Source organism: Pecten maximus, chromosome 3 (assembly GCF_902652985.1).
Source record: "Pecten maximus chromosome 3, xPecMax1.1, whole genome shotgun sequence".
In the NCBI taxonomy this organism is placed as follows: Eukaryota; Metazoa; Mollusca; class Bivalvia; order Pectinida; family Pectinidae; genus Pecten; species Pecten maximus.
The window spans coordinates 33736189-33749977 of NC_047017.1; the positions used below are offsets into that span (position 1 = coordinate 33736189).

The 13789-nt window shown below is 31.2% G+C and overlaps 1 protein-coding gene across 2 annotated transcripts in view; it reads left to right on the top strand.

The window, feature by feature from the left end:
* Positions 1–11983: 11983 nt before the first annotated feature.
* Positions 11984–13789, top strand: part of LOC117323964 (bromodomain adjacent to zinc finger domain protein 1A-like) — a 33030-nt gene continuing 31224 nt past the window's right edge. Inside the window, exons 1-3 of one of the 2 annotated variants that reach the window (XM_033879527.1) lie at positions 11984–12202; positions 12329–12441; positions 12602–12877. In XM_033879527.1, coding sequence (XP_033735418.1) covers positions 12329–12441; positions 12602–12877 — 389 coding nt within the window. In that variant the 5' untranslated portion in view covers positions 11984–12202. Of the gene's footprint in view, positions 12442–12601; positions 12878–13789 lie in introns of both variants that reach the window. The other variant, XM_033879526.1, reaches the window with a different exon arrangement.

Sequence of the window (13789 nt, forward strand, 5' to 3'; positions counted from 1 at the left end):
TATAGGATAGTCTCACCTGCTCTTTAAGACTATGTTTAAAATATGTCACCTTCTCTATGTCACTTTAACATTTATTTCCAGAAGTTTCTTTCCTCTTCGTAATCTAACAAATCAATTCAGAGGATCATTCATTGTTTCAGCGATGTAAAAATAAAAAATCACAAATAATAATAGAGAGAAAAAAAGAACGCACACAGAGCTCCCATTTTTATTGCTGAAAGATTAGATTGGCTTGTTTTCTTTTGATCTTCTAAACATTTTAAAATGTTTAATAGCAGAAAATTTTATAGATTTTTTTTTTTTTTTTTGTAAAAATGAGTATTTTCCCATTAAAAATTACTGAATGAATGATCCCCGAATGTTGACAATGTTAGATTACAAAAGGAAAGGATCTTCTCGTTCTGGAAATAAGGATGTATACCTGTGTGCTTGTTTTTGTGCTATCACCGGTCAAAGATACCAATTTGACATAATTTGTGACTTGCTGTTTTTACCTTTTACTATTAAGATTGACCATTTTCTTTTTTTTTCTCTTTTTTTTTTCTTTTTTTTTTTTAATTAAAAAAAAACCTTACTCAAGATAAAAAACGAGACTTGAACGTGAATGAAACCACAAAGGAGTAGATCCTTAAGAAAGACTTTACTATTTATTCACTTACATGTATGTAGGAAGTACAATTATAATTAAACAACTCGAGAAAAATAAAACAACAACAATCCTCAGAAACACATTTACTTTAGGGTCTTGGTTGAGGAGAAACAGCTGTTTGGATTATCTAGTTGTGTGAGACTATACCATCAGGCATCCCGAGGAGACAAATAATTATATAATATACCACAGCATCACCGGAGGAATATGATTGGCATGTACAGTATATCTTATGGCGTGTGATATTTTATACACAGTCTATAGATGATGTGTTATATTTTATACACAGTATATAGATGACGTGTTTTATTTTATACATAGTACATAGATGACGTGTTTTATGTTATACATAGTACATAGATGACGTGTTATATTTTATACATAGTACATAGATGACGTGTTATATTTTATACACAGTACATAGATGACGTGTTATATTTTATACACAGTACATAGATGACATGTTATATTTTATACACAGTACATAGATGACGTGTTATATTTTATACACAGTATATAGATGACGTGTTATATTTTATACACAGTCTATAGATGGTGTGTTGTATTTTATACACAGTCTATAGAAGGTGTTATATTTTATACACAGTATATAGATGACGTGTGATATTTAATACACAGTTTAAAGATGACGTATTATATTTTATACACAGTATGTAGATGACGTGTTATATTTTATACACAGTATATAGATGACGTGTTATATTTTATACACAGTATATAGATGACGTGTTATATTTTATACACAGTATATAGATGACGTGTGATATTTTATACACAGTATATAGATGACGTGTTATATTTTATACACAGTATATAGATGACGTGTTATATTTTATACACAGTATGTAGATGACGTGTTATATTTTATACACAGTATATAGATGTCGTGTTATATTTTATACACAGTATGTAGATGACGTGTTATATTTTATACACAGTATATAGATGACGTGTGATATTTTATACACAGTATATAGATGACGTGTTATATTTTATACACAGTATATAGATGGCGTGTGATATTTTATACACAGTATATAGATGGCGTGTTATATTTTATACACAGTACATAGATGACGTGTTATATTTTATACACAGTACATAGATGACGTGTTATATTTTATACACAGTACATAGATGACATGTTATATCTTATACATAGTATATAGATGACGTGTTATATTTTATACACAGTATGTAGATGTCGTGTTATATTTTATACACAGTATATAGATGACGTGTGATATTTTATACACAGTATATAGATGACGTGTTATATTTTATACACAGTATATAGATGACGTGTTATATTTTATACACAGTATGTAGATGACGTGTTATAATTATATACACAGTATATAGATGACGTGTTATATTTTATACACAGTATATAGATGGCGTGTTATATTTTATACACAGTACATAGATGACGTGTTATATTTTATACACAGTACATAGATGACGTGTTATATTTTATACACAGTACATAGATGACATGTTATATCTTATACATAGTATATAGATGACGTGTTATATTTTATGCACAGTATATAGATGACGTGTAATATTTTATACACAATATATAGATGACGTGTTATATTTTATACACAGTCTATAGATGGCGTGTTATATTTTATACACAGTATATAGATGACGTGTTATATTTTATACACAGTAAATAGATGGCGTGTTATATTTTATACACAGTATATAGATGGCGTGTTATATTTTATACACAGTATATAGATGACGTGTTATATTTTATACACAGTATGTAGATGACGTGTTATATTTTATACACAGTAAATAGATGGCGTGTTATATTTTATACACAGTATATAGATGGCGTGTTATATTTTATACACAGTATATAGATGACGTGTTATATTTTATACACAGTATGTAGATGACGTGTTATATTTTATACACAGTATGTAGATGACGTGTTATATTTTATATACAGTATATAGATGACGTGTTATAATTATATACACAGTATATAGATGACGTGTTATATTTTATACACAGTATGTAGATGTCGTGTTATATTTTATACACAGTATATAGATGACGTGTGATATTTTATACACAGTATATAGATGACGTGTTATATTTTATACACAGTATATAGATGACGTGTTATATTTTATACACAGTATGTAGATGACGTGTTATATTTTATACACAGTATGTAGATGTCGTGTTATATTTTATACACAGTATATAGATGACGTGTGATATTTTATACACAGTATATAGATGACGTGTTATATTTTTTACACAGTCAGTATATAGATGACGTGTTATATTTTATACACAGTATATAGATGACGTGTGATATTTAATACACAGTATGTAGATGACGTGTTATATTTTATACACAGTATGTAGATGACGTGTTATATTTTATACACAGTATGTAGATGACGTGTGATATTTTATACACAGTATGTAGATGACGTGTTATATTTTATACACAGTATGTAGATGACGTGTTATATTTTATACACAGTAAATAGATGACGTGTTATATTTTATACACGGTATGTAGATGACGTGTTATATTTTATACACAGTATGTAGATGACGTGTTATATTTTATACACAGTAAATAGATGGCGTGTTATATTTTATACACAGTATGTAGATGGCGTGTTATATTTTATACACAGTATGTAGATGACGTGTTATATTTTATACACAGTATGTAGATGACGTGTTATATTTTATACACAGTATGTAGATGACGTGTTATATTTTATATACAGTATATAGATGACGTGTTATAATTATATACACAGTATATAGATGACGTGTTATATTTTATACACAGTATGTAGATGTCGTGTTATATTTTATACACAGTATATAGATGACGTGTGATATTTTATACACAGTATATAGATGACGTGTTATATTTTATACACAGTATATAGATGACGTGTTATATTTTATACTCAGTATGTAGATGACGTGTTATATTTTATACACAGTATGTAGATGTCGTGTTATATTTTATACACAGTATATAGATGACGTGTGATATTTTATACACGGTATATAGATGACGTGTTATATTTTTTACACAGTCAGTATATAGATGACGTGTTATATTTTATACACAGTATATAGATGACGTGTGATATTTAATACACAGTATGTAGATGACGTGTTATATTTTATACACAGTATGTAGATGACGTGTTATATTTTATACACAGTATGTAGATGACGTGTGATATTTTATACACAGTATGTAGATGACGTGTTATATTTTATACACAGTATATAGATGACGTGTTATATTTTATACACAGTAAATAGATGACGTGTTATATTTTATACACAGTAAATAGATGACGTGTGATATTTAATACACAGTATGTAGATGACGTGTTATATTTTATACACAGTATGTAGATGACGTGTTATATTTTATACACAGTATATAGAAGGTGTTATATTTTATACACAGTATATAGATGACGTGTTATATTTTATACACAGTATGTAGATGACGTGTTATATTTTATACACAGTATGTAGATGACGTGTTATATTTTATACACAGTATATAGATGACGTGTTATATTTTATACACAGTATATAGATGACGTGTTATATTTTATACACAGTATATAGATGACGTGTTATATTTTATACACAGTATATAGATGACGTGTTATATTTTATACACAGTATGTAGATGTCGTGTTATATTTTATACACAGTATATAGATGACGTGTTATATTTTATACACAGTAAATAGATGACGTGTTATATTTTATACACAGTATGTAGATGCCGTGTTATATTTTATACACAGTAAATAGATGACGTGTTATATTTTATACACGGTATGTAGATGTCGTGTTATATTTTATACACAGTATATAGATGACGTGTTATATTTTATACACAGTATGTAGATGACGTGTTACATTTTGTATATCAAAGTATCGACCCGGAAAGGTAAAGAAATTAAAAAGAAATGGCCTTGATCAGTTATCATAGATATAACTGTCTTAAGTGATGCAGCAGAACAATAAACGGAACAACACAAAAAGTGTGCATATGGCCCTTAGTTAGATAAAATTAATTAATTTTGTAATGAATTTGATATACCCTTAATGTAGTTCACAGAAGTTGAATTAAATTGTCGCTTATTAATTAAAATTAATCATTTATATCTATCAACTCGTAGCATTTACAACTGAAAACGTCAATAATTTTCTAAATGCCTTTTAGGCTTATTAACCAGAAGTTATCTAGACCGATTTCACTACCGAAATTAGGTAGTTTCCCCACTGATGGTGTTTTCCCTTTTAAATAAAAACAAATTCCCCATCAAGAAAAAAATCCCATAAAAATGGGGAAAATTCTCCTAAACAGGGGAAATTCCCAAGTTTTGATGAAATATGTAAGAATTATAGCAAAAAAAATAGATGTAAAATTTTAAAGTTTAAAGAATAAATTACCCCTATTTCATAATGGGTATAGTATTATCTAAATCTCAGAGTAACCCCTGTTAATTAACAAGGAACGTACTTGAAAATTCAATTATTCCTGAACAAAACGCATACAAATGATGAACCAACTTGGTATCTAAACATGGAGCAGTGTAGATCAACCATTCCAGTATATTTATGAGAGAAATACCAAATATATTCATTTTGAATATTATAAGCCTTTGCTGATTTTTTATGAGTTATTTTGTACCTGTTATAGTATTAGATTTATATCTTTTATGTTACACAAGCTACATTGTAGCTCATGTTTTATAGAATATTTTATAGGCTTACAACAGTGTACAGTCTGCAAACTATGCGATTATTGTGACCGTCCTTGACATACTTTGTGTAAGGCTATTACTATTATTCATATGCCTGTTAATATCTTATGTCAGTCTTTGCATCTCTTCATTCTATAAATGTTGCAACTATAAATCATCTTATCACATTTTCTATTGTTCAGTAGATGTATTATTTCTATATATTTTGTTCTGATTCACTGGCTCTTATCATTATCTGGTGACATTGAATCAAATCCTGGTCCTTCTTCCATTAGTTTATTAGTGACCTGTCTGTTTCTGACAGTAACTATTCATTTGTCAAGGTGTTGTATCTCTACTACCTAAGGGTAATAAACCTAGAGAACTCCTAAAAAATTGGAGACCAATATCTCTTCTTAATGTCTCCTATAAAATACTCTCTAATGCAGTTGCTTATCGATTAAAAGATGTTTTAAACAGTATAATACATGAAAATCAAAGGGGTTTTTTAAAAGGTAGATTTATTGGTGAAAATGTTAGACAAATTTATGACTTAATGCAATATGCAGAAGAGAAGGAGATACCTGGTTTATTATTATTAATAGATTTCGAAAAGGCCTTCGACTCTATTTCATGGAACTTCATAACAAAGGTTTTAACATATTTTAACTTTGGTAATTATCTCAAAAATGTTATCCATACTTTATTCCAAAAGGCATCTTTATGTGTTACACAACATGGTTTTTTCTCTCAATTTTTTAATATTGGTAGAGGATGTAGACAAGGCGATCCGCTGTCACCCTATCTTTTTATTATGTGTGTGGAGATACTTGGCATATTAATAAGAAATGATAAAGACATAAAAGGCATCAAAGTCGGTAATAAAGAATTCAAGTTATCGCAGTATGCTGATGATACTGGTCTCACATTAGATGGCTCAGACAAAGCACTCAAGAAAACTTTAGATCTTCTTACTCAATACGCCAAATACTCTGGGTTAAAACCCAACATCGAAAAAACAAAGTGTATATGGTTTGGAACTAAAAAATTAAGTACGGATAGGATATGTGCTAATAATAACCTTTCTTGGTCAAATGAACCATTCACTTTCCTAGGAGTGAAATTTAGTCCGAATCTGTCAGAGCTTGCTGACTTGAATTACTGTGACAAACTTAAAGAAATTAAAACTCTCATTCACATATGGTCAAAGAGGTGTCTTAGTCCAATAGGTAGAATTACAGTTGTTAAAAGCATCATTCTTTCTAAATTAACACATTTATTTATAAGTATTCCAAGACCTGATAAGGACTTTGTAAAAATCCTAGAAAGACTTTTATACAATTTTATATGGGGCAGGAAAAACGACAGAATCTCGAGAAACCTGATAGTTCAAAATTACAAAGATGGCGGTCTTAAAATGGTTCAAATTGATGCTTTCATTAAATCCATGAAACTATCCTGGATAAAACGCCTGTTAACAAATGAGAATTCATGGACCTACCTTTTTGAAGAAGTGATTGGCGAATCAAAATTTACTATTATTTCATATGGGGCGGACTATTGGAGAAAAAAGTCGAAATCTATTAAAAATCTGTTCTGGAAAGAAGTCCTTGAAAATATACATTGTTTTTTGTACCTTCCATGCAACGAAGAAAGTGTTTTGTATCGTCCCTTGTGGCACAATCCAGAAATAAAGATTGATAACAAGACCTTACATTTTAAACAATGGTCACGAAAAGGAATATGTTATGTGTATGACTTATGTAATGACCAAGGTAAATTAATTGAAAACTATGAAGAATTTTGCGAAAAAGTTTCTTTTTCACCAATACTAACTCAGTTTTATGGCATCAGGAATACCATTCTGTCTAAATGGCCTTTTCTGAGAAATTATAATTCCACTATTATACTTCCACATTGTCAAAAGTACATTTATCACATCTTAACAAATAAACAACGAGGACTCTCGATATATAATCTTTTTATTAAAGATTTATCTACAAACGATAAATACAAAGTCAAATGGTCACTTGAACTTGATATACATCAAAATCAATACTGGTGGGAAAAGATTAACTTTATAATATTTAAGTTAACCTCGGACTCAACACTTCAATGGTTCCAATACCGAATTACTCACAGAATCATTAGCACAAACAAATACCTGCGTATGATAGGTGTAATTAACTCGCCTGTATGCTCATTTTGTAAAGCAAATATAGAATCAATAATCCACTTGTTTTGGGAATGTACTCTTGTTACAAAATTTTGGCAAGAATTCACCACATGGGTAGAAAACAAAACCGGGAAAACTCTGAGTTTGATTAATTCAGATGTTATCCTTGGGAAAACGGACAACGAAATAAACAACATAAACTTAATTATTGTTTTAGCAAAATTGCACATATACAAGCAAAAGTATAAAAATCATCTGCCTGCTCTATTTATATTCAAAATGGAACTGGAAAAACATTACAAAATTGAACAGTACATTCATAGGAAAAATATGACTGTCCAAAAATTTGAAAAACGATGGGTTGATTTGAAAGCACTTGTAACGTAACAAATCAAAAAAAGAAAAACTTGTTATTGTTACTTTTAGAACTCTATTACTGTTAAAGTATGAGTCTGTGCATGTAAGAAGTCTTTATGTATGTTTTTGTTTTCTGTTTTTTTGTATATCTATATGTATAAAAAGTTTTCTTCTGAACTAATATGGCAATATCCTTACCTGAGGTATACCACAAATAGCTATAGCAACACAATAAATATATATATATATATATATATATATATATATATAAAAGAGCATGTTCTATCAGCCACATTACACAATGAGATAATATGATATCGTGATGAACACTTTCATTTTATACGATTGCACGATTTAATGTATTGGGACGAAACTGCATCTGAGGTATACTTCATGTATTGATGAGCGAATTTTTTATTAAGCGTATGAAAAAGTGTAATTGTTGCGATTAAATATACACCAATATTATGTATTGCTACGTGTATGCATATGTATGGAAGAAAATAAAAAATTTTGAAAGATAAAAAAAAACAACTATTCATTTGTCCATCTTAATGTTCAAAGTCTCAAACAAAAGCTTGATGTACTGTATACTGAACTAAACAAATTTACTATAGTATCCTTCACCGAGACTTGGCTAAATGAAAATGATATTTCCCCGGAACTTAGCATGTCTGGTTATTCTGACCCATTCTGTTATTGCAGGCCCGATCGTATTGGTGGTGGTATATCTGTATATATGTTAAAGATTACATATCTGCGAAAAGAGGGCATGACCTAGAGCTGCCAACCATAGAATGTATATGGATAGAAATAGTTCTTGGTTCAGAGATTTTTTTATATTGCACTTTCTACAGGCCTCCCAATTCTCCTGTTATCACTTGGTCCTATAATTCTCAGTCTATTGAATATGCTTTTAACACAGGTTTATCTAATATTGTAATTACAGGCGATTTTAATGCTAACTTACTAGTTGAAAACCAGTCTTCTCACTTACGTGATATGCTTATTTTATTTAATTTGTCGTAACTAGTAGAACCCGCAACATTTTATACTGAAGCTTCGTCTTCACTGTTAGATATAGTTTGTGCTAGTGATATCAATGTTATTAATAAGTGCATAGTTGGAGAAAGTTTTCTTGACCAACCTGTCAGATATCATTGTCCTACTTACTGTACTTTCAACGTCATAAAGCCGGTGAAGCACACTTTTAAGCGTAACGTTTGGTTCTTTGCTCATGGTAACTATAATGTGTTTAAAGATAAACTGAAATCTATTAACTGGAACGCATTGATTAATGTTGACGATGTAAATGTTTCGGTTAAGAATTTTACAGACATATTGCTTGACATCGCAAAAACTTGTATCCCCAATAAAATATTACTGTTAAATCTAATGAGCCTCCGTGAATGTCTAATGAAATTCAAAGACTAATTAGAAAACGGAAACGTGCACACAAAAGAGCCAAACGTACACTTACCAATGATCATTGGGTTAAATTCCGTCAACTTCGTAATAAATGCATTAACACTTTTAAACATGCAAAAATCGCATATATTAACAATCTCTGTGGTACACTCAAGAAACCATCTAATCTCAATGTGAAGAAGTGGTGGAAAACTGTATACTCATTATTGCTAAATTATAGAAAATCCCCGATACCACCACTTCTTCACAATGACACTAGTTTCAGATGATTACGAAAAAGCTTCCTTGTTCAATGATTTTTTCTGTGCTCAGTCAACTATTGATGACTCAAACTCTGAACTTCCAAACATCAATTACGAATGTAACCACACTCTTTCTAATATACATATCACTGCTACTGGTGCAAACGACACTGTATTAAATCTAAACTGTTCTAAAGCCATTGGTCCCGACTTGTGAATCCTCGATTGTAAGCCCTAAACTCACTGTTTAACCTATCTCTAACATCTGGTATTTTCCCCAACAGAATGGAAATCTGCTAATGTAACCCCCTGTACATGAAAAAGAACATAATTCCTTATTGACAAACTTTAGACCGATATCCTTATTATCTATTTTTTTTTTTAAATATGTTCACAATTTTTTGCATGCCCACTCGCTACTATCTCCCCACCAATCTGGATTTAGACACGGCGACTCACCCGTTAATCAACTTCTTGCTATCACTCATGATGTTTACTCTGCTTTAGACCATGGTAAAGAAATACGAATGGTCTTATTTCTACAATCGTAAACAAAGAGTTGTTATCAACGGAAATTTTTTTAATTTGTCTGAAATTAAGGCCGGGGTTCCCCAAGGTTCGATACTGGGCCCCCTTTTGTTTCTCTTATTTATAAATGACACTGTAAAAGACATACGAGCTAATATAAAATTATTTGCAGATGACACCTCTTTGTATGTCTTTATCGACTCACCTAGGATTAGTGCAGTCGATCTGAATTTTGATCTTCGTAAAATTCATGAATGGTCAGCGAATTGGTTGGTTAAATTCAATCCTACAAAATTGGAAACCCTATTAATATCTAAAAAGACTAATTCCCCAAATCATCCTCCTCTATACATGAACAATATTTTGCTTTCTGAGGTAAGTTCACATAGGCATCTCGGTTTGATTTTGTCAAACAATGGCGGTTGGACCGATCATATCAACTTGATCAAATCTAAGGTTTCACCAAAATTAAATATTTTACGCAGATTCAAATTCACTTTAGATCGTACTTCCCTTCAAACTCTGTATTTTACTCTTATCCAACCTATTTTTGAATATGGAAACATTGTCTGGGATAACCTTACAAAAACTCATTCTGACATGCTAGAAGATCTCCAATTAGAAGCAGCGCGTATAGTTACTGGCGGAACTAAACTCACAAATAGAGTAAAACTGTATCTTGAAACAAGCTGGCTTCCCTTAGAGCAAAGATGTAAACACAACACAATTATTCATTTCGATAAAATGGTTCACGGTCTCCTTCCTCAGTATCTACAAGAAATTCTTCCTCAGCGTAATAATAGCATCCATGATCACAATACTTGTGTTGGAAATAACTCTCGCCCTCCTCCTTGTCGCACAAGTCTTTACATGAAATCCTTTCTGCCATCTGTAATCCCTTTGTGGAATTCCTTGCCAGATGCAATAAAAAGTGATCCGTCCATAACTTTTAGGCAAAAATATTTAATTATGACATCCTTACTATACCATACTATACAAGTATTAAATTGCTCACTTATGTATTCTCCCACTTGCTGCCGTTTACTTAATGTGTCATAAAAGGAGACGGATTAATATAAGTTTTATACTTGTTTCCGAATCCCATTCAAATTATGATTGTATTATTGTGTATTGTATATGTATGAATTGAATAAATAAAATAAAGTTTATAGGCTTACACATATAAAAATGCTGTCCTGAAAATAAATGATAATGTGGTTGTATATATTGTACAAACTCATAATTCACAAATTTCGCTATATAGAATATCGAGTATCAGCCCTCGCAACAGAAAAAAATAGCCAACTGTCAAATTTCAGTTTCAATGTCTAGTTTCATGATATAACATTCTATTAGACATGATTTTGATTTGGAGTCGTAGATGTTTAATTCGGACACTTTACTACTTTTTATCTTATTATGTATCGCCAGAGGAGGGGATACTCGAGGTGTGCGTGCTATTTTTTTCTGATACTCTACAAAAATGGGTATTTGTCAATATAAACATGACATATGCTGTACGCCAGATTTATAATTAAAAAAAAAATATTTCCCGCTTAATTTTTGCCAACAGGAGTGGTCTCCCTTGTTAGAGGTTTTCTGTATTTGGAGGCAAACTATTGTCATATGACCGGGTGACATGAATATTTATAAGACATTAAAATCATCTGACCAATCAGAAGTCGTGTTTCTTTTTGTTCGCCCCGCCTGCTTTGTGTTTTCCGATCGCATATCGCCAAAACCTTCAAATGTTTTTATTTCGTAAAAATCCAATAAAATCATTAAAAAATATCTTTTTATGCAGATACTATAATTGATAACCACTCCATCAGTCCATATGGTCGTTATTATTGTGCAGTCAGAAATTTATTTTAAACAACGATTTATTTTACCCCTACCACAAATCCATTTCGACTGCGTTTTGTCGTGTTTCACGCCAGCAATCCTTTGACCTCATTGTCAGGAAGGAGCGAAGGCAGGCCTGGGCAAACAGGAATAAATTCATCAGAACCGGTGAAGTTCCGTCGAAGTACTGGACAAACTTGATCGATTATGATATTTTGAACATCCTACTTTCATTTTAGCTTAGTTTTGGTCGTTTTGGGTGAAATTTGGTCACTCAAAACTTTCTTTGTTTTTCCCTCCAAAATTCAAGATGCCGCTATTGCGACGACAGCCATTTCACAGACAGAAACCACCACCCGATTTAGATGGAGACGAAGAGGTTTTCCACTGCAAACTGACTAACGAGATATTTAGAGATTACGAGTAAGTATTATCACTTAAATGTTTACATGTCGATTTCACAGCTACGGTTACCACGTGCTTGATTTTGACGACAATCGTATTCGCCAGACGTGTTTATGTAAAAACCAAGCCACCGCCATTTTATTGCTAATGCATGCATCTTTTGTCTATCATTATACAGGGAATTCTTTGAGCGCATTATCCTCTGCAATAGCCTGGTATGGTCATGTTCTATCACTGGTCGTGCAGGCCTGACGTATCAAGAAGCTATAGAATGCGAAGAGAAGGCCCTGAAAAATTTGGCTACCTTTCCTGGATATTTGCAGAAGCCGGTTTTATTTCTCGCTAACCTTACCCATCGAACTCGTTTGGTAGACATGAATGACGACATATTTGTCTTTGCTAAGGACCGGTTCTTCATAGGAGAAGTTGCAGAAGTGATGCTTGGCGGAGAGAGGTATACATTATACAAATGTTTTGTTGATGTGTGTTGCTGTATACTGTTATTGAGGTGAAATTGATCAAAGATGTGAATAAAATATGTATGTTCAGATGAAAGATTGAAAAACAATGTGTCATAAAGTAGGCCTATTTCACAGAGCTCGGAAATCTTGACAAGTCAATGTTCAACTAGACCTCTATTTTCTATTTCAACTTGCAATGAAGCAGATAATTTATCCTTCAAAGGAGTATGATGTCCACCACTGGGTCCAGGAGGATTCTGAATAAACTTAATGACATTTTTATTCACAAATATTGCATTTCATATTCTTATTATTTGGTAATCAATTTAATTGATGAGTAGTTGTTCCACCTCTGACTATATATGACTACCGTATTGATCATAACTTTTTGTGATCGATCATAGTTTGACTATTCCATGGAAATTTTCGGGAGTAATTGAGATAACAGCAGACTTTAAAGAAAAAAATGTACTAAATCACTTGTAAATTTGCATCCAAATGCATTAAAACATTTTAGACATTGTTGGATGGCTTAATATCCACAACATTATCCCTGTTTTTGGTGATTTTTGTTGTTGTTAGATATATCCTTTATCATCAATCGTTTTAGAAATTGATTTTGAAATGATTCCCAAAAAAAAGGTTATACCAACACAAGGAGCCTGGGCTGTGACAGTGTATCCAGTACATCACTACAAGTTATATGAAACTAATAAAAATTATTCTTTAGAAATAAATTGTGAGTTTTATTTCATGGAAATAAGTTCTGTTTTCTATTTAAAAAATTTACTCAACTTGTCTTCCATCATGATGAAAATTAAAAGTAATTAAATAATACCCATTCTTAGGGTTCAACTTTGTGATCAGTTTTAGGTATATTTTTGTTTGAAGTCCTACGCAAATAT